Source organism: Arctopsyche grandis, chromosome 3 (assembly GCF_051622035.1).
Source record: "Arctopsyche grandis isolate Sample6627 chromosome 3, ASM5162203v2, whole genome shotgun sequence".
In the NCBI taxonomy this organism is placed as follows: Eukaryota; Metazoa; Arthropoda; class Insecta; order Trichoptera; family Hydropsychidae; genus Arctopsyche; species Arctopsyche grandis.
In genome coordinates this window covers 28,309,695-28,336,926 of record NC_135357.1, presented here as the reverse complement: position 1 = coordinate 28,336,926, position 27,232 = coordinate 28,309,695, and the positions used below count along the sequence as shown (strand labels likewise).

The window sequence follows — 27,232 nt, the reverse complement described above, 5'->3', positions numbered from 1 at the left end:
ATATGAGGCTTACCAATTATAGAGCCTTGCGGTAATGTGGCCAAAGTATGACCTTTGTAATCTTCTCTCAACACCAACGCGTCCCTCGGGTCTTCACTGTAACCATAGCAATACGTTTGTAAATAAGTTTGGATGTATTAAATTTAATAATACCATTTATGTAATTTGTTACCGTTCTAATACAGCACCAATGGCCATTCCTTGCGGCAACGTTGTCGGAAGATCTTTTAAAGAATGTACAACTAAGTCTACGGAGCCGTTTTCAAGAGCCTCCTCCAAGTCTTTGGTGAAGAGAGATTTCTCGCCAATTTTCGGTAGTGATATATTTAAAACTCTATCTCCCAATGTTGACATTGTAACTGTAAAAAAAATGTTTGTTCAATTGAACCTGTTGACTTCCGAGAATTTTTTGTCAGCTTAATTAGTGACAATGTTGTTTTTTTATATTCATATCTTTTATTTAGGCAGATAACTTAAATTGATAAGTATAAAATAAACAATATATATCAAATTAAAAAGTAGCATTAGGAATTTAAAAAAAAATGTACACTATCAGTTAATTGGAAAACAAACGGTAACATTTGATAATGTAAAACAGTTATATAAACCAAAATTTTAAATAATATTTATATCGCATCAAATTTATAGCAATGATGTGGCATTTATTTATGCTATTTCATATACATAGTTTTACGCTTTATTTGCATCATGCAATAAATGCATTACATTGCATTTCGTTGGACCAATTAGATATATTATATATGCGTATATGCAAATAGGACAGAATATTGTGATGACACAATCATTATAATAATTGGAAAACCCTCTATCCTTTGTCTTATTATTTAGAGGTGATAGTTGATTTGAATCATAATACCTTATCAGACATACAATAATAATGTTTAACATTTTGACATTCGATTAAGATACAGAGAATAATCACCAGTGCAGGGATTTTATTGAATATCTACATAACTTATCATAAATCTGGAATTTTTTTATAACAAGGTGAGTTTTCGCCTACTCATCACCCTTCGTAAACATGTTTTGATGCATATCTGATTTCGCATCGTCTCACTGATCCATGAATAAATACTCGTTGCAATAAATAATACATGCCAATACAGATTTCGTCAATTTGAATTTGAATCCAAACTGTTGAATTGCAAACCAACAAATTTAAATAAATAAATGTACATACATATGTACATACGAAACAGTGCATTTCATCACAAACGTAGAATGTGACGTTCAAAACATGTATTATAATCAAATAATTTTATAGGATTCGAGTGATAAAATTTATTGTAAATATTTTTTATGCGTGTAATATATATTTCCTTTACCTATTTCAAAGTCTCTGTTCGGGTACAGTTGTTTCAGCAACGAGATGACGTGACGTGTTTGTATCAAAGCCAGCTGAAATGACAGACAAAAAAAAAAATTAAGCATATTCAAAGGTTGCGTTTCAATAAATTTAAAATTCAAAACTTTCAGACATTCGGAATAAACAATGGAGTGTGAAAAAAACGTTTATCATTTTGAATAATGCAGGCAACGTTTGTTTGGTTTCAAATCAATGACTCGACCATCATTCAAGTCTAAAACATAGATCTGATATAGCATTTATAATATTTTAAACCAGGGATCCGAACTGAAAACCGGAATAAACGTTATTTTTGCTGGAACGAAGACCAAAACCGAACTGATATTTTTTTCTGTTTAGAAAATATAATTAATGGACAAACATACAGGAATTTATATTAAAAATATGTTTTTGAACCTTTTAGAAAAATATAAACAAATCAAATATCAAACAAACCAACTCTGTTACAACAGATAATGGAGCTAATATGATCAAATTTCTCAACTTGTTAGAAGTCGAAATAGACGAAGAAAACCAGAATATCTAATATATAATTTCGAAAGAGACTTTGCATATATGTATGTATGTAACCTTGGTTGGTTGGTTCGATTTATTATTTTTTTCGATTCAATGGATTCGAAGACTCCGGGGGAAAAAGGCGCCGGATTCTGGTATACATATAATTTCGAAAGAGACTTAGTAATATATGTTTGTTTGTTCGTGACAGTCAATTTAATAAAATGTTTACTATTAGATAAGTCATGTTTGAGCGGTTTATATTACAAATAGCGAGCGATGCCAGGTAAAACCACTAGTTAATTATAAAAGAGATTATGAAGCAAATATGCTACCTTCCATTCAGAACTGTTGTTTCCCTCATCTCTTCGGAATAAAATGTGTGGCACATACTACTTTAAAATCAGCTATCAAAGATTCTATTAATGATTCCGATTCAAATACAATTATATGTGAAGCTCGCTATTTGTCAATGAACTTATTATATATGATAGATATCAATGAACACATTTATAAATTGGCTATCAAAAGTGTGCGATTCAAACACCTGTGAACGGAAAGGCAAGAGTACATAAATACACCCATACCTGTAAAAATTAACTTCTAGAATAAAACAAACTACTAGATTCTTTCTAAACTGTCGGCGCACTTTTGTTCCTAAAAGCATGGCCTGATGAAAAGATGATAAGCCTAAAGAAAGTCAATTAAGTATGAAAAAAATAATATTTTGTCTGCATTTCAGCTACATCAGAATCCACCCTCTATTTCGCAGTGTACCAGCAGCAAGCTGTACACCCTAGGAAATATGTATTCGCCTTTGACATTTTATGTATATGATCACAATAAGTTATAGCGAAGAGCCGCATAAAGAGAGGTATAGACGGTGTGGGTGTATTTACATTAACTTGCTAATATTTAAATACAAGAGAAACGAAAACTGAACCGATATATATTTTTTTACCAAACTGGAACGAAAAATTTAACAGTTCGGGGTTCCCGCTTTATACCAGGGCTGTAGAGTCTAGCAGGCACTCGTATAAGAACATTGTTTTAGTCAATTTGGCACCTAAAAAAAAATATTATACAAATGTACAAGACGAATACGACGAATGTGAATGAGTAATGAAAAGAATCTTGATAATTTTAACTTAAATCCCAAAAACGTTAAAAAGTGGACAAAAATATGATTAACATTTTGATAGATAATGTTATCTTGGCAATAACCTTCAATTTATTGATGCTCTCCGTACAACATATACATGATCATATTAGCAAGTATGCTAAAATTTTAGCCTAGTAAAAATTAAGCCTTTGTATTTGTCGAATGTATCAATATAGTTCTACATAAAGGTATTATAAGAGATTATAAAAGAGACTATATGAAATATAGACCTTTGTAGGAATTACAAATGTTATTAAACAAGATTTTTCAGAATTATCAAATCGATAAAGTGTGATAGTCTCTCTCTATAGTGAGGGAGATAATTACTTATATTGATGACCAAAATGAGCAATATGGCAAAGTATGAAAACGATCGGATGAGAGTCAAATTTTTTCCTGAATTGTAATCGTAAGTGAAACGTAAAGGAAGTATGTAAAAAATGGACCGATGGAGCTATTGTAATGTAACTAATAGTGTAGCTATTATTAAAACTAATAGTGTAGCTGCTCATCTACGAGATTTTCTAACATAAGAATTTTCATATGATTTTGAAGTAATTTAAAAAAAAATATCTGTGGCGCTCATAATGTAGTGGATAATTATGTAAGTATTGATAGATTATTGCACAGAGCAAGTAAAAGAACATAATAACCCAATTAATAAATACTGCTTGTAATACCAAAAAGATCCATAATATCGAGTAGCCTGTATGATTCTTTATCATGTATGTATTTGGCAGTGTTAAACAAAAATGTTCGAAAATCGAATTTAACATCTTTTAAGGTACATACAGCAACTTGCGAGGGATTTTGAAGGTTATTAAAAAAAAAAAAAATCAGCAAATTTGTTGATGTGGCCTGCTCAGCCTTGTTGGGTTTGGCCTACTTAAACATTGAAATTTTATAATTTATTTATCAAAATCATGAATTTAAATTATATAATAAATAAAATCGTTGAATTGCACGTATTATGATGTGCTGTAGTCAAAACCGATTATATTATACTTTTCTGTCTTATCTGTCTCATACTATTTTTTTTATTCTCATTTATTTTATTAAATTGATTCGTTTGTGTATGAAATTCATACAAATACACTATGAATTTACTTACTTTTTGTTTATAAATATTTGCTTTTACTTTTTACTTTTTCAATAAATTGGGTCACATTTTTTTTAATTCCTTTAATCTAATATATAATTTCGAAAGAGACTTTGTATGTAGGGTTTTTTTGAAAACATCGAAAACAAATCAAAGTTTCTATGACGACGATATCGATATCGTTGAATATTTTTACTTTATCTATGTACGTAGTAACAATAGATGAAGTATTGTGATCATGCGAAAATTCGACTGATTCGAACTCAGAATCGATCACTGATCACGTTTTCATGATCTAGAAAAAATGTGTGTGTGTGTGTCTGTGTAGTTTGGGGATTTTTTGAACACCGGTAGAACACCTATCGAATTGAAACGTAGTATCAATTACTGAAATTTTTTTCTAATTTTTAAGTTGACCGGAAATGGTACCTCCTTTACATTACTTTTTTATTCATATTTTGTTTTATTTATTTTACTTTTTCTTTCTCCTTTGTACATTTTTATGTACTATTTTAATTGTATTATTATTTTCCTTTTGTTACTTTTTTATTATTATTTTATTTTACCATGTATTCTGCTTTTTAATTTTTCTGTTTTTTACTAATTTTACTTGTATTTATATCTTTGTTAAATGTAGGCCATTGTGGCGCATTCGGTTCTTCCTGTAATGCCACAATGGTCCATAACTATTAATAAACTATTAAACTATATAGGTGACCTCTTTTTTTTTAAGTTTTTGAATTCAATTATCTCCCAAGCCGCTAATTTTTTTCGATTGAAATAAATTTTCCCATGTTTAAGTTGTTTATATTACAAATACCGAGCGAAGCCGGGTAAAACCGCTAGTTTAATATATAATTTTGAAAGAGACTTTGTATGTATGTATGTATGTTTGTTTGGGTCGTAGATTCCGTGACGTTCAATTTACTAAAAAAACAAATGAATATTCAAATAAATTTAATAAAATGTTTACTACTAAATTGGCCATGTTTAAACGGTTTATTTTACAAATACCGAGCGAAGCCGGGTAAAAATACTAGTATTTTATATTATGAAAATCGCTTTTATTTTTACTACCAACAATTTTGCAACGTTGGCAAAGAAAGTCGATTTTACCCAAATCATTCAAGTAGGAGTCGAATCATAAAATTAAGTCGGAGTCAGAGTCGGTCAATTTCGAAGCGACTCCACAGCTCTGCTTCACACAAACAGTTCGTTTCAGTTTAACATATTTTTCCTTTGGATGACTTTAAACCGGTATGTACTAGGTTTTCCGGAATTGTTTTTTGTTTTATTTTTTATAATGAAACAGTCCGTCACGGATAATCAATATAATAATAATAAAAAAACGACCGAGAATAACTCACATGTGGCGGTTTAATGTTAAGGCCGTTGATTATTCAACTGCTAATCCGAATTTTGCGAGTCTCAAAAACACATAAGCGCTTGCACGATGTGAAATACAGCATCCGTCGGTGCAAAGGAGATCAAGGTTTCGCTTCAGGCTCGACACGGGGGGGTATTGCAAAATGAACTCAATTGCGCCATTCAAGTGCCGGCCTGTGAAAGTGAAACGGACAGGGGAAAGGACGCGAATGGGTTAACCAGACAGACTTCCAACGTAACTCGATCATTAGCAAATAATAAAAAAATAAACAGGAACTCAGAACAGGGAGAGTATAATGATCAGCGTGGACACGGTTGCTGCAGCAACGTCATTTTAAACAATCGGCTGATTTTGCACGCCCGCCGATTAATCCAATCACGTCTAAGCGGAAACGTGAAGTTTCCACTGTGTTGCAGAATGAAACACGTCATTGTTTTTTAAACTGTGTACATCAGATATAGAATTATAAAGTGATTAGAAATTGATAGCGTGATTTGTAGGACGCGCCGTCAAATGACAAGGGCAAGGTGAGCCACTTTATATGCAAGTTGTACGCTATGTGAATCAACACGAGTAAAGTTCAAAGGTGTGTACTATTATTGAAAATTTAAAATTGTAACTAGACTGTTCGAATTCAGTTGCAGTGAAATATATACATACATATATTGTAGAGATTAAAAAAATGTGTTGGTAATTCAAGAGGGGCTTTGAACTAAGTAATACGGATGTGAAGACATTATCCGTTAATAAGCTGATTATGCTGTAACTTTTATAATAGTATATAACGTTGCCGATGGGTAGAAGTTTGTAGCAGTTTGCATTTTATTTTCACTTACAGACTAACTACAGTGATCTTTAGTATGAAAACTTCCATTAAAATTAGGTTGATAAATCATCTATATATGTATATAGAAATCAATGTTTGTCTGCTGTCACGTATGCGTTCCTATACCATTCAACCGATTGCGATGAAACATACATAAGTTAATGGCTACGTCCAGACTACCGATATCTACACCCGATATTCTCCAATTTGCCATATTGCAACCGTGGTTGCTATTTAGGAACTGATTATGGAAAAATTCGCAAATATCGGGTGTAGATATCGATAGTGTGGACGTAGCCATTGTGTGTATGCTCGCGATGGTTTATGTAAAAAGAAAACGGGAATGAGTGGCATTGCAACGCAATAATTTCAATTGTGTTCGCGTCGTCACCTGCGTTGTTAGGGTAAAATGAACAAACAATTGAATAATTCCCACAAACTGTCATTACTGTAACTTAATTTGATCATTAAGTATTAATTTGAAACTGAAACATTTACTTAAGCATGAGCCAAAACGCTGGATAAGTCAGATTACCACGACGTTAACTCGGGAATGGGAATTGCATGCGTTATTGTGGCATTGCAACGCATACCGGGTTCAGCTAGTCATCATATATGTATATATAATATCGCTATTCTGTGTGTCTATCTGTCTGTCTGTCTGAGATAACGCTCGCCGTAGTATAATTGTCGTTTCGATTCAACATATATACATATGTATGTACGTCACAGCTAAAACAATGCTAACAAAACGTACGGATATAATAATAACAAAAGAAAAAAACTTATATATACTGTTTGCTACCAATGTTAAATTAGCTCCAAACAAATAGACAGCGCTAAGTCTCTGAGAAATTACTGCCATCTATTGAAAATTTATTTAGTTAATTAATTTTTCTATTGGTGTTTTATATTTTTATATGTAAGTATTTTCCAATACCATTTAAAAGGTATTGGAAAAAATTCAACCGCGTGCCGATCGAACACAGAACCGACACATTTCTTTTAATTTAATTTTTTAAGCCAGCAGCATAGCTCGGACGTTAAGCTTCTGCTTACCGTCAAGAAGGTGCCGGGTTCTATCCCTGAATGAAAATGAATTTTTCAGAGTATGCTGTTGGTCAGACCTGGATTTGTGACTCCAGGTTGATCGTTTCCTATCAGAGTTTGCCAATTTTCTCTGATTTCATTGTTGAAACGGTTCCCGGAAAAAAAAAATTGGCTAAAAATCCTTCCTACCTACTATGTCACCACTATTTGAAATTTGATGGATGTACAATAAAAATTTATGTACAATTCATAGATGTCTCGTTAATTTGCGAGTTTTTTCAGTGTCTCGCAATTCAACGACTTATAATAAAAAAATGCTGCATTTGTATTTGTAATTGGCCAGGAAGGCGCATTGGGATTTACCTGTAAGGCCTTCCTGGTATATATGTAAAATAAAATAAAATAAAATAAAATAAATTTAATAACTTAAAATGCCAAAACCCATTCGATGATATTTCATCGGGTACAACACTAGTCATATACATATGTATATATAATAGCGCTATTTTGTGTGTCTGTGATAACGCTCGCCGTAGTATAATAGTTTCGATTCGACATATGTACGTCACAGTTAAAACACTGCCAACAAAATGTACGAATATAATAACGAATCAAGAAAAAAACCTGTATATATACTGTTTGCTATCAATATTTCCTCTAGGAAAATAGTCTCACGAGCATTAAGCGCCATCTATTGAAAAATATTTTAATTAATTCATTCATTTTTCTATTATTTATATGTATCTAGGTAGGTAGGTAGTTTTTACTTATAATAGAGCCTGAAATTTTCATCGGGCCAAAAACCACCAGTTGAAATATCAACGGGCACAACACTGGTATAATTGAATAAACTTAATTATTTTTTGTATCACGTGGTGATGTATGAATTTAGCTGTTGAAGCGTTGCCCATTAATAATTTTTATTACCAGGTGAGCAAATCGAATGATCCATTAATCACAAGTTCGGTAGTCGGCGTACATAAAATTGAATTGTTTATATTAATGGCGTTTATAATCGTCAACGAATTGTTAAACTGATTGGGCAAATACTGTGTTGTATTGCATTAAAGCAAAATATTATAAAAAAAAGTCGACGTGTTGAAAATTGTTTACGTTTAAAACGTGCCTAACATTTGCTTATAAAATTAAAATGCCGAGTTTCTTTATCAACGAAGCGATTTTTTTATGTTTGAAAAGAAATTACACTGTCAAATTTTATAAAGCATATGCATATTGTACTTAGAGTTTGTTCATTTATTGTAGATTATAAAATTTACCTGCAAGATTAAGTTATTCACAGAAATCTGTACAATAGTTACATAGATATAACTTTAAATGATAATGAAGACGGAAAAATGAAAACATGTAGTACTGAAAGTATATGCAAATTCAATCATTTAAACAATAGGAATTCCACTGAAAAAAATAATTATGTACATAAAATGTACTACTTTTCTCTTACCGGCATCCAATTCTTTTCAGTTTAATTAATTTCATTAAAATGCATATCCATTCTTATGTGATTCATTTTCAATTTCTATTTAAAACTAGTGTTTCCCTCGTTGAAACATCAATGGGTGGTTTTGAAATGGAATTTTAAGCACCAGAAATACGTTCTATAATACATACATATGTTATATGCCAGCGACAATGTTTTAAAATATGGTCTAAATTTCTAAATTCATTTTTGAATAGGATATATCAACAGCAAGTTTGTAATTGCTATACAATTGTTTTGTATTGAAAAAAACCGATGTATCTCAAAATCTAAAAAAAATGTCTTTTTATATAATCCATCCGGTTTTGTCTAAAAAATTGTCTCTTATGCATTCATAATCCCGCTATCCTGGAGAAACTAAAATTTTTGTTTTACGAAAGCATGATATCTTGTTGCCAATTAGGGCTAGAACAAACGTGCTCATGAACTCCTCCCTCTCCAGAGCTGTTCAACTCGTCAACTTACTGACACATTCGGTAGATCTCTTCAATGCCAGTTATGTTGAGTTGGTCAAACATATCCTACATAGCACGATATAATTATCATTATTTTTTACTATACATATTTCGGTAATTTGATTATTAGTCACATTGCGATGGTCACAAAGACAACTTTTGCTATGAAAACCACGAATGCGGAATATTTGGCACTCGAGTTTTCGTTAGTATGATGGACTTTTTGGCTGCCAGATGTTCCGTTATACAGATTTTAGTGACTTTTGGGGGAGCGCTTTGTGACCAATGATCACCGAACCGATATTTCTTGCTTTTTACTTTTATTATTCTTGTTTTATGTATACTTATATTTGTATTTTATTTATTCTTTTATTTGATTTTTTTCACCTTATGTTAATTTTTCTTTTGCTTTTTTGTATCATGTTTTTTTCTTTTTATTTTATTTTTTTTTCTTCTCTTTTTCAAATGTAGGCTATTGTGGCGCATTAGGTTCTTCGTATAATGCCACAATGGTCTAAAATTATAAATAAATACATTACCAGTAACGCTTTCGAATATCCCAATCGAATATTCGAGTATTCGAATTATTCGTCTGATTTTTCAGCCATTCGTTATTCGAATATTTCATCAACTATTCGGATATTATTCGTGTATATATATTTTTTATAAATTAAATACACAAAATCAACATGAAAAGAGTGATGACGAAGAAGCTGACGATTATGAAGAAAATGAAATATATATAATGGGGATAATTGTGATAAAAATGAAGATAATGAAGAAGATGAAATGTCTACATGTGAAGAAACGAATTTTTATTCATTAAATACGGAAATGTTTGAAGAAAATCACTTTTCGATCTCTACGAAATTTTAGAAAACATTAGAAAAATAATACGAATATTTAAGAAGTCACCGGCGAAATATACATTTTTACAAGAAATCATAATGAATTATTATTGGCTGTAAAAACGAGGTGGAATTCAATGGCAACTATGATAAGACGATCCATTCAAATTTATGCTTGACACATATGTAATAGCCTTTTTTTTTTAATTTTCGAATATATTCGAAAATTCGAATAGCTTTTGATTTACTATTCGATATTCGAATAGTTGAAGTCGACGAATATTTGGGATCCCTACTGTCAAGTCTGTGTAGTATTGATTTTTTTTAAATAAAATAAAATATGTCAATGTAACTACATATTTAGTTTAGAAACTAAGGATCGGGTAGTGTATGGAGAATGGTATTATTACCAGAGCACTGTATTTTTTTACCCGATTTTGAATAAACATTAGGTTTATTAATATTAATTGATTTTTATAATAAAAAAAATCACATTAGACATTTAAAATATCGGATAGGTTAGGTTGCGTTTGACGTTTCTCATTATATGCAGTGAAAATGAACGGCTGCAAGTAAATTGACGCGAACCTCTAATGGAAAGTTAAGAGCAATGACTGCATCCGGTATGGATAGTGTATGCATGCAGTGCAACAGTTGCATAATGAATCAATGACAGAACATCAGATCCAAAGGCTCACCTCGCTTTTCCTGGAGCCGACCCTGACCACGTTGCTCTCCTGATCGTTCATTTCGAGCGCCAACAAGTTGACTGGCTTGTACGAAAGTCCAGCTGCGGTTGCGCAATTTAGAGGTTATGTGAGAGTGGAGTACGTGGATGCGAGGATATGTGAGGATAGACGGTGAAGGTCGAGGGTATAGTCGTGAGACCGCAGTCGCCAACACTGTGACGCACTGCTGGGGTTCTTCGCGACGAGCTGGTGATTCTCGCGAGCGACCACCTCTCACGCCATTCTCTTCTCTACTGACGGTCAAATATCGTGCGTATCAGCTGACCACTTTTCCCCACCTCACGGTTTTCCCAATCTGTCAAAATTTGCACCTTTTCAAATTTTCTTCGTGGAATTCAATATTTGCGGATCCCATCACGTGGATGTGTACGCTAATTGAATATATCTCTCGTTCGAGTCACACGAATTGAGCGAATCGTGTGTTTTGCAAGCTATATTCACTTTCATAATCCCCGTGGGATTTTTTTTTGTGTGCTGGCAACGTTTTTGAACGAGCGTGAGCGAAAGTTCGGTGATGTAATGTCGAAGACGGATCTCTCAATGAAAATCGTTGCAAATTCACAAGGCGTTCAATAATAAAAATTAGCGAACGTCGTTTCAGTCTTTATGAAGTAATTTTGTATTTAAAAACGTTTTCAAAATCGAAAACGTTTCGAATTTGTGTTGGAATCTAACAAGAATATTGTTAATAGACATACTATGTATTTACTTTTATATACAAAACGGGTAAATTCTATTAAATTTATCAGTAGTTTACACGTTTGCATCAATTCATTACAATGTTTTTATTAGTTTTGAACTTATTTTCAAATGTTGTATTTTGTCTTAACTAAATAGTTAATCTAAATAATATATAGATGTCACTAATTGAAGCGGTAAAAAATAAATGAACTGCATATGCATATTGATCGCAAGGACACGATCCGGAACTGAACCAAAAACCGAATACCGAAACCGAACCGATATTTTTTTCGGTTCGGTGAAATTAATATATATATGTACTAGTGGTTTTACCCGACTTCGCTCGATATTTTATAAACAGCTTAAACATGGATAATCTAATAGTAAGCATTTATTTGTTTTTTTATTAAATTCATTTGAATCGAAAAAAAATAATATTCAACAATATCGATATCATCGTCATAGAGACTGATTTGTTTTCGATGCTTCCACCTAAACCTTACAAAGTCTTTACACACTTACAAAGTTTAAACACATTATAAATTGCCTATCAAAAGTGCGCGATTCAAACACCTGTGAACGGAAAAGCAAGAGTAAATACGTCCATAGCTGTAAAAATTAAATTCTAGAATAAAACTATCTGTGAAGCTTGAACTTGTCCAAAGACGATTTCTCAGACTGATTTATAAGGAGCAATATGGGATTTACCCATACTTATTTCCTTCAAAATTCGTCATGGGTATGGTCGGCTACACTTCTCTCGACCACAGGAGTGTTGCCCTCATCAAGTTCTTGTTCTCCATATTTAGAGGCTGTATCTCCTGTCCGTCTATCCTGGCTGAGTTGGGCCTTCATGCTCCAGAGAGTGTGATATGGACCCGCCATCGTCCCCTTTTTCACACTCCTTTGGCTAGAACTGTGGCATTCAGTTATTCTCCCATTCCTCGCGGCCTCCGTTTTTTAAATTCACTGGATGGTGCCATGCATTTGTCATGTCTCTCTTCATTCTCTGCACCAATTCCTAAGTTTTGGAATTTAGAATGGTTGAGTTAGTGTTTTTAATTATGATTTTATTATGATTTCATGTTTTATTTAGTTATCCTTTCCTCATTTAATTTGTATATTTGTATATGTAATTTGTTTTTTAACTAATATTTTTAACTATTGTACTTCTTAATCTTTTTAGCACACTCTGATTAATTGATTTTTGTAAAATAAATAAATAAAACAAACTACTAGACCAGTGGTTCTTAACCTGGGTTCGGTGAGTCAATCTCAGGGGTTCGGCGGAAATTCAGCAGAGTCAGGTTCAACAGCAATTCTTCAGAACAACAACGCTCTCAACGTTTTGGTGTCAACAAGTGGTAACGTACCCTGGTATTGCTAAGAAAGCTCTGGAGATTTTCATACCGTTTGTTACAACATATCTTTGCGAGCAATCCTTTTCGAGGATGCTGGACATAAAAATGAAGAACAGGAACAGACTTTGTTGCGAAAATAACATAAGAGTGGCACTTGCCAAGGTAAAGCCGCGCATTTCTGAACTGATCTCTGAAAGGCAACAGCAGAAGTCACACTGATTTGCAGTAAATATTCATTATTATGTTTTTGTTTTTGTGTGAAAATCATGTTTTAATGGTTTTGTTCTTTGAACACAGTGATGTTGATGCACGGTTCATTTTGTGCACCAGTAAAATATATACCTATGTTTTGAATTTGAAAAAAATCAAATTTTATGTTTCCAATTAAGAAGGGTTCGGTGAATGCGCATATGAAACTGGTGGGATTCAGTACCTCCAACAAGGTTAAGAACCACTGTACTAGACTAATTATAAACTGTTGTCGCACCGTTGTTCCTAAAAGCATGGCCCGATGAAAATTTGGTAAGCCTAGAAAAAGTCAGTTAAGTATAAATAAAAAAAATGTATTTTGTCTACATTTTAACTATATCAGAATTCACCTTCTATTCCGCAGTGCACCAGTAGCAAGCTGCACATGCTAGGAAATATTCTACTTTGACATTTTAATGATGTACATAATATATATGTACATACATATATGATCACAATAAGTTATAACGAAAAGCCGTCTAAAGAGAGGTATAGACGGTGTGGGTGTATTTACATTAACTTGCTAATATTTATATACAAGAGAAATGAAAACCGGAACTGAACCGTATTAATGTGCGCGCGCAGAATACGGGAGGAAAAGCATGTTCCTCTTGTTCCTGTTGTATCCTGCTCGCGCAAATTAAGTGAGTATGTACCGTTTACCATGCACCCTTTTTTTTTGATCTTTCGATTTTCGATCTTTGCCTTCCGATATTTACGTTTTCGGGCGTTTCACATTCGGGCCCGTGAGGGAGACCGCATTTATTGATAGTATTTTAAATTATCTATTTTATTTTATGATGAAAAAAAATGAAGATTGTTTTTGAATCAAAGTCATCTTTTGTAATGTTTTGTTTATTATTTGCTAATTATTAGAAAAAAAAGCGACGAAATTATTTTCGAATCATCGTACAAATACGATTTCTCGTAGTGTTGAATCAGGTGGTCTAACGACTTTTTTTGTCGCGTTTCAAATTAGCCGTCAATAATCTTCAACTGATGAAGAATCTCCACCGTCGTCAGGTCCACTCGAGGCACCGGCTTCATAGAAAATCTATTTAATTAAGAAGTCGTTAAAAAGCACTTATGCGCCCCGATATGAAATAAAGCTCGCCGCCCGCTCGCGGCCATTTAAAAATAATTTATCTCGCCCCGCGGTCTTCAACGCACGCGTTTCTCGGCTAGGTTGTAAGGAGATTGCAAAGAATCAAATAATGCATTCGTTTACTGTTAATTCGATTCCGAACTTTAAGTTGACACTGATTTCGGTTTGACAGAACTCTTATATCCGGTATAAGCCGGCGCATCACGGTGCTGGCTCGAAATAAATGGGTTCCTATTGTCAATTTCTATTGTTAACCTTTTTTTTTTGCTCTCTAAAAGTTTATAATGTATGTAAAATAGATTTATCAATTATCATATAATGCTTTGAACAGAATGGTCACGGGTTCAAATCACACTGGTTTCTGCTGGCCAGACCTTGGATTTGTGACTCCACGTCGATCGTTTGCCAATTTATCTGATTTTCATGAACGGTTTCAACAATGGGAAGAAAACGTGATTTTGCGAGAAAACCTATTTTTTCGCAAAATCTTGAGTTTTCAGTAATCTCGAATTTCGCTGAATTGTATAAAATAATGCAAACCAAATTTGACCATAAATGTCGCTGTGGATGTTAATTGATATGTATTTACTGAATTTCGCTGAATTGTTTAAAATGCTGCAAATTTGGCTACAGATGTCTCTGTGAATATTAATTGATATGTATTTATGTACTTTTTATAATATTAGTAATATTTGTATCAAGTGTACAATGTTTCTGGCCAGGAAGGCACATTGGGGTTACCTGTTAGGCCTTCCTGGTATAAATATTAAAGATTAAAAAAAAAAAAAAAAAATGTAATGGTTCGGTGATTATTCCGCACAACACTAAAATTTCGATCACAGAACATCTGGCACCCGACAATTCCATCCATCGAGATTTACCCACGTGAAATATTATACTGACGAGTATTCGAGTGCCAGATAATCCGTATTCGCGATTTTCGTGGCAAAGATTGTCGTTTGCGCGATCGCAATGTGCGAAATAATCCATTTACCATATGTAACTGCTATTATAAATTTTAATTCAAATTAATAATAATTCGAAACAATATGATCAATAATATTTGGTATGAACCAATAAAATTCAATATTTCAAATAGTCAAAATATTAATGGTAGGTACGTGCAGGTAAACGTATGTATATGCAATATACAAATCAGAAACACATAATAAATGACTATCATCAAAATTGACAATCGCATTAATATAAACACTCTTCATTAACATATTTTTAATATCTACATCGTTAAAGTACATACATGGTTATTATACATTTTATATCACCCAATAGACATCTGTCTAATTTTTTGTGGTACACCCTCTTGAAAAGGTCGTTATATATTTTATGGGATACAATAATTTAAGATTAGCTACTATCATTCCCGATATATTATATCCGTTAAAAATGTTTGGTCTGCGAGCGAATGAATTTGTTATTTCTATTTTTATTAAATACGTCGACGAGCTCTATTGCATGGGGGTGGTATCACATTTGTCTCGTTTGAGCCGTAATTAGAGTATGAATCCTTATAAATTAAATAAATATGGGTTACAGTGTGTGATAGGGGGCCCTGTGTACACTGACCGATCTCCCGTGACCGGAAAAAATCGAGTAGCCCTTTACATACATACACATGTTGTACAATTTATAATGTCATATGTATGTACAGTATAGTAAACTAGTGGTTTTACCCGGCTTCGCTCGGTATTTGTAATATAAACCGCTTAAACATGGCCAATCTAATAGTACACATTTTATTAAATTTATTTGAATAGTTTTATTTTATTTAAAATTATTTGAATATTCATTTTTTTTTTATTACATTGAACGCCATGGAATCTACGACCCAAACAAACAGAGTCTCGGTGACTACAACAAAATGTCTATACCCTTCAGGTATAAAAACAGATTACCTAAACACAATCTGCTTTAGGTCATCGGATTTAGAGAGACTTTAATTAATATTATGTATTAGATGTATTATGAGCATTTATAAGGATTGTAAATAGGTTTTTGAGCTCTTTTTCCTATTATGCTGTAGATTAACATTATAATAATATAATACTATGATAACTAACCAAATTAAATTAAATTGTAAAATAGAAAATGATCAGTAGATCAGTAGCTATTAAAATAGATATAAGATGTATTGTGAACATAATTTCGTAATAATAAAAAGCATTTAAAAATCAAAAAACATACATACAAAGTCTCTTTCGAAATCTAATATATAATTTCGAAAGAGACATAAAACAATATATATATATATGTAACCTTGGTTGGTTGGTTCGTAGACAACACATTCGATTTATTTTTGTTTTTGGTTCATAAGCGTCGATTCGATTTTTTTCGATTCAAAGGATTCGAAGTCCCGGGATCGGGGTCACCGGATTCTGGTATACATATAATTTCGAAAGAGACTTAGTATATATGTTTGTTTGTTCGTGACAGTCAATTTAATAAAAAAAAACAAATGAGTATTCAAATAAATTTATATAAAATAAAACTATTCAAATAGATTTAATAAAATATTTACTATTAGTCATGTTTAAGCGGTTTATATTACAAATACAGAGCGAAGCCGGGTAAAAACACTAGTTATATATTAAAGAAGATTTAAATACAACGATATTTTACAATTTGAAACAAAAAATGAATACTACTATGAAAAGTATTGCAAATCGCTCTTCTGATTCATTTATTGGTGATTATTTTTTAAAACTAAAATTCATTTTGCAGGTGCTGCTAAAAACGAAGTATTGGGAATTTTTTTGCTATGGAAATAAGCGAAAGCCAGTAATATTTGATACTAACCAAAACTACCCATGGATCGCTCTATAAAATACTTTTTGTAAAAATAGAATACCTAATTTCATAGTTCATAATATTTTGAGTTTTAATAAGGGCATAGTGTTTGTGTATCATTTGATTTATTTGGTTTGGACTTGTGAATCTTCCATTTTGTAAAATTTTGAAAAAGCATTACATGCACTCGAATTCAATTTGTAACCAGACACTTAAAATGGAATAATAAAATAAATCTATACAATTTTAAGACAATAATTGTGATGTGTTTAAATCAAGGGTACCCAACCTTTTTGAGCTTGGGTGCTACTTTTTATCTAAATTTTCATGGCGATCGACTTTTTTTGTGTGCTAGAATGGTACCTGAGAGAATACAAAATGGTATAAAAATATAGAGTTGAAAAAGAAAAACTTATAGGCGTTTAAACTATTAAAATCCGACATGGCCAGATGACGGCGAAAAGTAATAAGAGGCTAAAAAAAACGCTCGATAAACGTCAGGGAGAAATAAGAGAAAGTATTTTCAAACGTATCTAATACGATATTTTTTCACCATCGTAATGGCCAACGTCATTTCCACTTATATTGATGACCAAACTGAGCAAAATGGCAAAGTTTGAAAACGATTGGATAAGAACCCAAACTTTGTCACACGGCCAAATCGTTTGTGAACTAAGAAGAGGTTAGTAAAAAGGAAGAATGCAGGGAAGATGGGTACACAAAACTAGATGGGTGAAAGTTGCACAAAACAGAGACGAGTGGAAGCGCATTGGAAAAGCCTTCATCCATCGATGGAGGGTGAATGGCTGTAGATGACGATGATGATGATCATAAAAAACTGCCAATTTAAAGTGGGTAAACTTTTTGTTAAATTGATCCAAAATTGCTCGCTTTAAAAGCCATTTCTTGTTTTGAAGATAGGTCGCACTATTATCTTTTCTCTCAATTAAAATGTTCTCATTTCAGGTAATAACCTAACAAAAACACATCCTTTGCTCAACCACCTTACTTGTGTGTGATGTAATGTGAATCAACAAAATCTTTTTGATGTGTCTCATCTTCCTTCAAAATAATTTTATATTTTCTTCTCTGAAGCGCTTTAAATCTTATAGAATTAATTATTTTTATTTTTTAATTTAAAATATAGAAATTATTATTATTTTCAAAATACACAATTGTAATATTAGGTCGATCGTACTGACTTTTTTTACATGATCGATATTTAAAAAGTTCTAATCAATATTGCAACTTTTTACACCTAGAAGATTTCACGCGTTACCACTGCTGTAATGTTATCGATATTTTAACGGTTCATGTACTATAGGTACATTTTATTGGATTAGAAGCGCCATGACCGAGGTGTATACCCTTCGTGACCTGATCACAGTCTATCGACCTGACTCACATATTCAACAACTGTATTACCATTGCCTATCTATCGCTAACCTTTTCACCCCCGGTAATGTTGCTCGTCAGTTAAAAGGTTACAAGCGAAAGCCGTCTCTAATCGTTTCATTAAATCGAAGCCCGAAAGCCGCTTGTTTAGGATGCCTCATCAGAACGCTTTTCCCACATGCGTGCCGTAGGAATCACATAGTAAACTTTACCGTATATTTACACCTGTGTGTTTATTAAGATGTAAAGTCGTTAAACACACCTCGTTATTTTTTTCGATAGCAATAACGATTAACGAAGTCCACCCACGCTCGTTGATTTTCAAACTGTAAAATTTTCATTACAAGATTCGTTTACTTTCGATCTGTCATAAAACTGTCCACCCAAGGCGATGACACGAGCTTTTGGATTAATTAGTCCTCAACTAAGATTTCCTGTTTTGTTTTAATCACTCCTTGGTTCCTTTAATTAAAGTGTTTTTATCTTGTGTCCGGAAAATGGTCATCTTGGACGACACGATCATCATTAGGTATGTCGTCGAGAATTGTTGACTTCGGCGTTTTTCCTATTGAGCGGTGCAAACAGAGCCAATTCAGGATATCCTGATTGATAAAAGGTGACATGACATAGGTACATATATACATATATGTATATACACATGGCTAAAGATGAGCTACAATAACTTCATAATAATTCACTCGACGTCTTTAAAATTAATTTATCTTCTACTAGCTGAACCCGGCATGCGTTGCAATGCAACAATAACGCATGCAATTCCCGTTCCCGTTCCCGTTCTTAGTCTCGTTCCCGTTCCTATTTGTCGGAAAAATGCAAACAGCTAACACGTTGGTCGCGACGCGAAAAAATTTGAAATTATAGTGTTGCAATGACATCCATTCCCGTTTTTTTTTCAAAGTAATCTTCCAAAGTAAGTAAAGTTCCATCGTAATCGTTTCAGTGGATTAGGAGCCTATTCGAGACACACACACAGACATTCATTTATATATATATATATATATATATATATATATATATATATATATATATATATATATATATATATATATATAAGATATATGTATGTAGTAATAATAAATTTATATCGTCAGCATGGACAGGGCCGCGCCTACCATATGTACAAATGTGTGCGTTGCACACAGGCGGCCGAAAGAAATATGAGTCGAAAAATATATATTCTTTAAAAACTACGAAAAAGACATCGTATTTTTATAAAATGCATTTAGGTTGTCTTGTTGTATACTCTGTTGCAAGTTACAACTTGTAACACACCCGAACTATAATTCAAGGAATTAACGGGTAGCAGCTTTAGCTTCGGTCCGCGTAGAGCTAGGTCTTTTATGTTCTATTATCTTTGCAACTGCCAGTTGTAATTCTTCAAGGATGTTGAATATTGGTTGATTATCGAAAGAACAATGTCCTAGATGTGGGACTGGGGGTAAAAACACTATTTTTTCATGAATGAACTTGAAAATGTTCAGTCTCTCTTGTCGTCCGGTCCTGTTTGGAACTAAACGTTTGTCTGTTTTTCTGATTAAATTTTCAACATTATACCGCGAATTAATATGATTTATACAAATTCTGATAAAAGCTGATTTAATTTTGCACACAGGCAGTCGAACTTCTAGGCGCGGCCCTGTGCATGGGAAATAATAGCAAACTTTATATTTTTTTAATTAAAGAAAAGAGAAGCACAGGAAATTATTTAAAATCTAATTAATATTACTATTAACCAGGTCAATTACAGTGGTTTGGTTCAACTTAGCTCGAAACTACCATGATTTCAGACTTATGCAAGAGAGTCGGACATTGTTGGTCCGATTTACACCTCAAGCTTTGAATAAACCCAACCGAATGGTGAATGAGGAGGTTTTCGATGTAGGACAATCGGTGATTTTATTGCGCAGTTGGCTTTCTGAAATCACAATGGGTTCACAGCTTTGGATTAACACGTGATGCATTATAATATAATATATATATGCACTGTAATACGACGTGGGTAATGCTTTATGTCCAGGCACGATCCAATTGAAATTTAAACGGATTCCTACGAATTACAGAGTGAGAATGAGACGGAGAGAGAGAGAGAATGAAGCGATGGACAGTGTGTGTAGAGACGCAATCGCTTATGGTTGCTTCGTAGACGTTCTACGACCGCGTAGTGTAACCGTTGAAGATAATTTTTAACAATCTGTTTATTTTAAGTTGTATAAATTCAAGTGTGGTAAAAATTAACTTCTTTTGTTTATGATTTGAAAATTTATATACCATCGACAATTTGGTGTGATGTGCTCTTAATCTATGAATTTTTCACCAAATTGTTTATAACTACAGTAATAATTATGTAAAGTGTGATCAAACTAAAGAAGAAAATTAATAAATACTGATTGAGATCGCCATATATTTAATATAATAGATGCTAAGTTATTTTATCTACGTATACGAAGTATCAATAAATTAAGTTTTGAGATCATAAGAAAATTCGAACTCAAGATTTTTTTTAACAACTACAAAATGAAAAAAGCTTAAAAATTTAATCATATACATTATTTGTACACATGATATGTACAAATAAATGTACTAGTAAAAATATTTATTTTTGTTTGTTTGTATATAAATATAATACATAAGTAAATTTATTGAGTTCTGATTATAAAATAAATCTTCTATATTATTTTTGGTCAATTATTAATTTCAAGTAGCAGATATGTTTAGGTGTATGTACGATAACTTGGCTATTATTATTATGTTGTGATGTTTAAACACTGTGATGTTTAAGTGAACGACAACGTCAGGTTTTAAGTATGCATATTAAATCTAGTTTAAGTTTAATGAAAATGAACCTAATATGAAAACACGAAGGCTTAAACTTTTGAGTATATGTAATATATTAATGTTAAATCAGTTCAATATGTACATAGATGCCTTTATTTTGTCATTATATCAATGGCTTTCACATATTAAAAACAGCTCAAGTTAGTTAAATATTATAAATAGCATAGTTAGTCACAAATAAATAAAATAATTAATCGTAAAATTACTACTTATTCATTCTTAAAAAATTTGAAAATTAATTTATCGTTAAACCGTGGATTGACAAAAAACATATTCATTCATTCCAGGTATGGTCTTTGTCCCTTATTTAACAATATTTTGTAAGGGCTCCCCTTACATCCGAGTAGATGGGCCGCTTTCAAGTGGTTTACAATGGAGTTTGTTAACTTTGTAATTTATTGCCATTGTGGTAATGTTTAGATGTGTGACCAATTGATTGGCCTTTTGTCGCGCTATTGCCCCGACACCAATTCGAAAATTGGATTTTTCCCGCGCTAATTCTTGGCGTGAAGATTTGAATCTATGCGACACGCATCGAGTGCGGTAGGTCGTAAGAGCGTGCTTCACGACCCTGAAAACGAACAATATATAGTGGGTTTCATGAACATATCCGGTCCAGACACGTAATCCTCGGCATTAGGAAAAAGTCACGAGTATCAGGGAATGCCTTTTATATCGGTTTGATTTATTCTTTCATTGAAGTCATCGCTCGTATACTATTTATTTCATTCCCCTTTGGCGTGTATGTTAAAACTTAATAAATTTGATTTCATTCAGCTCACTTTAATATATACCTAAGGCGCTGTAATTACGTTTTAAAACAGCATTTGATGAGTGTGGTGCAATAAAAAATGTTAGAGAGGTTTAGAGCTGTTTGATTAATTACACCAATACAAAAAAATTATCGACCTGGACTGAAAAAATGAATTGAGTGTATCACAAAAACAAAACAATGGATAAATTCAGTGTTATCTGGACAGTGCTATCTTTGTTGATGTTACTCAGCGATCTTGAGGGACCAGGAAATTTGGTTTCTTGCGAGTTGGAGACGAACACCAGAGACTTCAAAAGTATCCCAACTACTGTGAAGTCGTTTGAAAACGATACTGTATTGCTGCCATGCCATTTGGACAATGCAGGTTTGTATGATATTAAAAAATTAGATCACATCTAGACATCTGTCAGACATAGATGAGTGACTCAACAGGTTAATGATGCTTGATTGTCGCTGATGATCTTTTTGATTGTCGTTTCTTTCGCTGACTTAGGTTAGTTATTGTGTGCAAGTTTAATTGGCGTCTTCCCAATGTCAAAGTTCGCCGATGAGGTAATTATCTTTTGTATTTTCAGGAATCGACTATCGCGTTAGATGGCTGAAAGATGGCAAAGTGATAGTGGACAATTCAGATCTCAACGTAACTACTCCTGAAAGAGTCAGGATGTATTTGAATTATAGCCTTGAAGTCACCAGAGTGCAACCGAGGGATACGGGAAAATATATTTGTGAGGTAATGAGAAATTCACACGAATTCCGATAAAACGAGGACCAATTAAAAGAATTGAGGGTAATTAATTAAACGAATGAATGATTCCATACCCATTGTATGTGTATGTTGCATGTAGACAGTTTGAGAAGCTTTCAATTAATCATAGCCATACGTTATATTTGAGTGCGTCTTTTATTAATCCAATTTTCATTTTAATTGTTTAATTAAAGATCGCCTCGTTTATCGTATATAAATATGGGTTATCAAGTGTGATCATAAATTAAAAGCCCAATTATGTATTGATACAATAATATGAGTTGCTCTCATATAAGAATATATGGATAAAAGTTGTGCACAATGACCTTTCAAAGATTGATGACGATCTCTCAAATATAATACAATATTTGAAAAATATACCCTTCTCATCTTACTTAATTTTCCTTTTTCATGTAATTTTTGCTGTTGATTAATCGGTGTACCAAATTTTCTCAGTATTTCTTTTTTGTACAATATGTATTTATAAATTGCGACACGCCTCCTGCTCGTTTAACCCTTTACAAGCATCGGATGGCGCAAAACCAATTGAAAGTGTAATTATTTAATTGCATATAGTCGGCAATTACAAAGATCCCATCTGAAAGACATTCATTTGACATGATCGTTTTATTGGATCGCCTACGATTAGGGTCAAAGTTTCATTACATCCAAAAGATCCCACAATTCGTCCTTATATTATTAACATAGCATTAAAATAAGTTTACATTTCAGGTCATAAGAGCCGAACCTTGGTCACCTCTAAGACAAGTTCATGCCATAGAAGTTTTATGTATGAAATTTATTTAATATTATATTACTCCGATGCGGTGCAAACGATCGACAAGCGCCAGACAGACTGAACCGCAGATTAACTGGATGGCTGCTTTAAACGCAATTCTCGACTTCACGAATGATATATTGCACATCAGATGACGAGCAACCTTTCGATGTGCACAGATGCAATTATTAAAATTGAGTTGGATCTTTCTGGCGAGTTTAATAAGGCAAAATTCGAAACTAAAGTATCAGAAGCACAGAACGTATACAGGGTAGGTAAGTATGTCGGAACTTCGGGTAGATTTCGCTTAGTGTAAGTGCGAGCAGTGCGCACGCATAAGGTACACGTGTCGTTAATCTGTGGTCCAGTCTGTCTGTCGCTTGTCGATCGTTTACACCAAACCCATATGACTCTTATGTGCCTATTGCATTTGGATTTAACTTAAAACTTTTCAATAGATCCTCCATCGGTCATAACTATTCCAGAAATTGGAATCATAGAAGTAAAGTTGGACGATGAAGTGGACATAGCTTGTAAAGGTACTGGCATTCCAACACCAATTATCAATTGGTCGCACAAGGTACACACATACAATTATTAAAAATTTGATTCGAGTAGTTCATTGTCCTTGATTGATTAATCCTGACGTGTTAAAATCTAGGGGGAGCCTTTGGAACTTTTAACCCACAGACCAAGATTGAAGTTCAAAGCATCCAGTCGACATTTGGCCGGACATTATGAATGCATGGCGATAAACGGAGTCGGTGAACCGGCTAGAGCTAGCATCCAAGTCATCATATTACGTAAGTCTAACTTACATTTTGATTTTGGGTCATCATTTTGGTTCATGTATTGCAAATTTACCTATTCCTTGTTAGATCCTCCTGAGGTAGAAACAATCACACCATGGGTCCACACTGATTTAACCTTACGGTCTCAATTGGAGTGTCATGTAGTGGCTAGTCCTCCGGCAACGATACACTGGTTCCACAACCAATCACCCGTCATTTCAAACAACAGGATAGTTAAGCATATGAAAGGTGATTCTAATCTGCTGTTGATCAAGCATGTGCAAGCAGCAGATTTGGGACTTTACACTTGTAAAGCTGAAAATAGGATCGGCATGGCCGAAATCAGAATGCAACTCAGCGGTGAGTTTACTTTTAAATTTATATGATATCAATAAAATATATATGCCAACTATAATTATTTTTATTATACTTGTACAATTAAAGCAACATCCCACGTAATATTCGAGTGTTGATAATTATGCATATGCTATAAAAATTTCACATTGGTTCAACCTTAATTAAAAATTGTATTATATATATTGAGTAATAACAAAATTGTTCAACTTAATTTATTTATAGGTGTTGCTAACATCGCAATATTCAAAACGGACATATCAAAAAATCATCCTACGCAAACAACATTCACGTTGATATGGGAAGTTGAAAGCTACTCTCCCATCATCGGTAATCTTTTTTCTGAAAGTATTAGTATTAACTAGGGATCCCAATCGAATATTCGAGTATTCGAATTATTCGTCTGATTTTTCAGCCATTCGTTATTCGAATATTTCATCAACTATTCGAATATTATTCGTGTATATATTTTTTTATTAACTAAATACACAAAATCAACATGAAAAGAGTGATGACGAAGAAGCTGACGATTATGAAGAAAATTAAATATATAATGGGGATAATTGTGATAAAAGTGAAGATAATGAATAAGATGAAATGTCTACATGTGAATAAACAGATTTGTATTCATTAAATACGGAAATGTTTGAAGAAAATCACTTTTCGATCGATAAAAATCTCTACAAAATTTTAGAAAACATCAGAAAAATAATACGAATATTTAAGAAGTCACCGGCGAAATATACATTTTTACAAGAAATCATAATGAATAAAGAAAATAAAAAATTGGTAAATTACACTGAGCAACAAAAAAAAAATACCAGAGTGGAGACAAGCCAATCTTTACTAAGTTTGATCCACTGAATTCGAATATGATATTGATTTTTGTTGGTGGGTGATAATTTACGAGATATGAGCATTTAAAAAAATGCGCGATTTTTACAGTTTTTTGGCTTTTGCGGTCTTTAACTCAAAATTTAGCATTGTTACGCTCAAAGTGAGTATTGGAATCAATAGTCAGATATTTTTCCTATTAATTGTTATATTTCATTGCTTTAAAATACTTCTAATTAATTGTCTAGCTAATTTTAAAAGTCAAAAATATATATTTTTTCCGTGCTATTTTGCATTTCTTTGGCAATTTTTTTATTTCACCACGTTTATAAAGAATGGTTTTCTATCTCAATATATATATATATATATATATATATATATATATATATATATTTTTTTTTTATCTAAACTTACTAACTCGAGCGGTAATTGCAATTTGAATGCTTTCGTTTCATATCATATTCGAATTCAGTGGGTCAAACTTAGTAAAGATTGGTTAGTCTCCGCTCTGGTAACTCAAAAACGTGATTTTTTGTTATTATTGGCTGTAAAAACGAGGTGGAATTCAATGGCAACTATGATAAGATGAAATTTATGCTTGATACATATGTAATTACCTTTTTTTTAATTTTCGAATATATTCGAATATTCGAATAGCTCTTGATTTACTATTCGATATTCGAATAGTTGAAGTCGACGAATATTTGGGATCCCTAGTATTAACTTATCAAATTGATTTCTTACTTGACTCATGCTCTTTCGTAGAATACAATTTATGGTTTAGGCCGTATAAACCGAAGCCGCCCCAAAGAGACGGGGTCTTCATTAAAGACAATGACGACACCTGGACTAAGATGACAATACCGGGAGAATTCAGTGAAGGTTTGTTTGTTCGATTTGAAGAAAAGAAAGTGAAATGTGTCGTTGAATATATAGTAAATGATTAATTTCAGGTCCAATGCATACGGCTAGTTATGTGCTACGGGGCTTAACTCCGTCAACAGTGTACGAGGCTATAATAACATCACGGAATAGGTATGTTTGGTTACCAAGAATAAATTAGCATGTTATTTATGTAGATCTATATTTAAAATTTTAAAACAAATAGGTTCGGTTGGAGTAAGCCGTCGTCTATTTTACATTTTGCAACTGATAATGTGGGTAAGTACATACACGTGTATACGTTATTATTATAATTATAAAGTTGTTGTTTTGTATTTGTAATTTAATAATCATTCGCTTTATTAATGTAGTGATGGATGAATTGAAGTCGACAGAACAGACCAGACCCGTTCTAGAAGATATTTACAATGAAGAGTATACAAGTAAGAATTTCAGTTCCGTGTATGCAACATCAGAGCAAATCCATGACCATATATCGCCGTCACAATCAACAAGAAGTAATGCTGAAAAAGTGTTTATTTCTTCTGGACTTTTTGCCTTATTATTATTAAGCAATATTTGCTTTACGCTAATGTAATATCTATTTGTAATTATGTATGTATGTCATCTCTGAAATAAATATTTATCGGTGATGGATTTCACTC

At 32.7% G+C, this 27,232-nt stretch overlaps 2 protein-coding genes across 6 annotated transcripts in view; one reads left to right on the top strand and one right to left on the bottom strand.

The window, feature by feature from the left end:
• Positions 1–11,191, bottom strand: part of Hmbs (porphobilinogen deaminase-like protein l(3)02640) — a 15,421-nt gene extending 4,230 nt beyond the window's left edge. Inside the window, exons 1-4 of the mRNA XM_077427562.1 lie at positions 10,906–11,191; positions 1,347–1,419; positions 173–359; positions 14–96 (exon numbers count right to left, since the gene is read on the bottom strand). Of these exons, the coding sequence (XP_077283688.1) occupies positions 14–96; positions 173–359; positions 1,347–1,419; positions 10,906–10,956 (394 nt within the window). The 5' untranslated portion in view covers positions 10,957–11,191. The remainder of the gene's footprint in view (positions 1–13; positions 97–172; positions 360–1,346; positions 1,420–10,905) is intronic.
• LOC143909532 (igLON family member 5-like) lies at positions 8,335–27,232 on the top strand. 5 transcript variants are annotated; one of them, XM_077427567.1, is made up of 12 exons: positions 8,335–8,448; positions 22,183–22,544; positions 22,756–22,913; positions 23,661–23,718; positions 24,165–24,286; positions 24,368–24,509; positions 24,585–24,857; positions 25,077–25,181; positions 26,451–26,567; positions 26,639–26,720; positions 26,794–26,846; positions 26,939–27,228. In XM_077427567.1, exons 2-12 carry the CDS (start codon positions 22,358–22,360, stop codon positions 27,163–27,165), a joined length of 1,524 nt encoding a protein of 507 aa, XP_077283693.1. In that variant the 5' UTR covers positions 8,335–8,448; positions 22,183–22,357; the 3' UTR covers positions 27,166–27,228. The 5 variants fall into 5 exon arrangements, with proteins under 5 accessions (XP_077283693.1, XP_077283694.1, XP_077283692.1 ...); XM_077427568.1 differs by lacking the exon at positions 8,335–8,448 and adding an exon at positions 20,670–20,794 and having other exon boundaries at positions 22,230–22,544; XM_077427566.1 differs by lacking the exon at positions 8,335–8,448 and adding an exon at positions 20,671–20,794.

What these genes read in the sequence shown, in the direction of transcription:
- LOC143909532 (XM_077427570.1), top strand. Translation starts at nt 22,358, where the DNA reads ATGGATAAATTCAGTGTTATCTGGACAGTGCTATCTTTGTTGATGTTA. An exon ending in AATCAGAATGCAACTCAGCG is followed by an intron (nt 24,858 to 25,076) that starts GTGAGTTTACTT and finishes ATTTATTTATAG; the next exon opens with GTGTTGCTAACATCGCAATA. An exon ending in AAGCTACTCTCCCATCATCG is followed by an intron (nt 25,182 to 26,450) that starts GTAATCTTTTTT and finishes GCTCTTTCGTAG; the next exon opens with AATACAATTTATGGTTTAGG.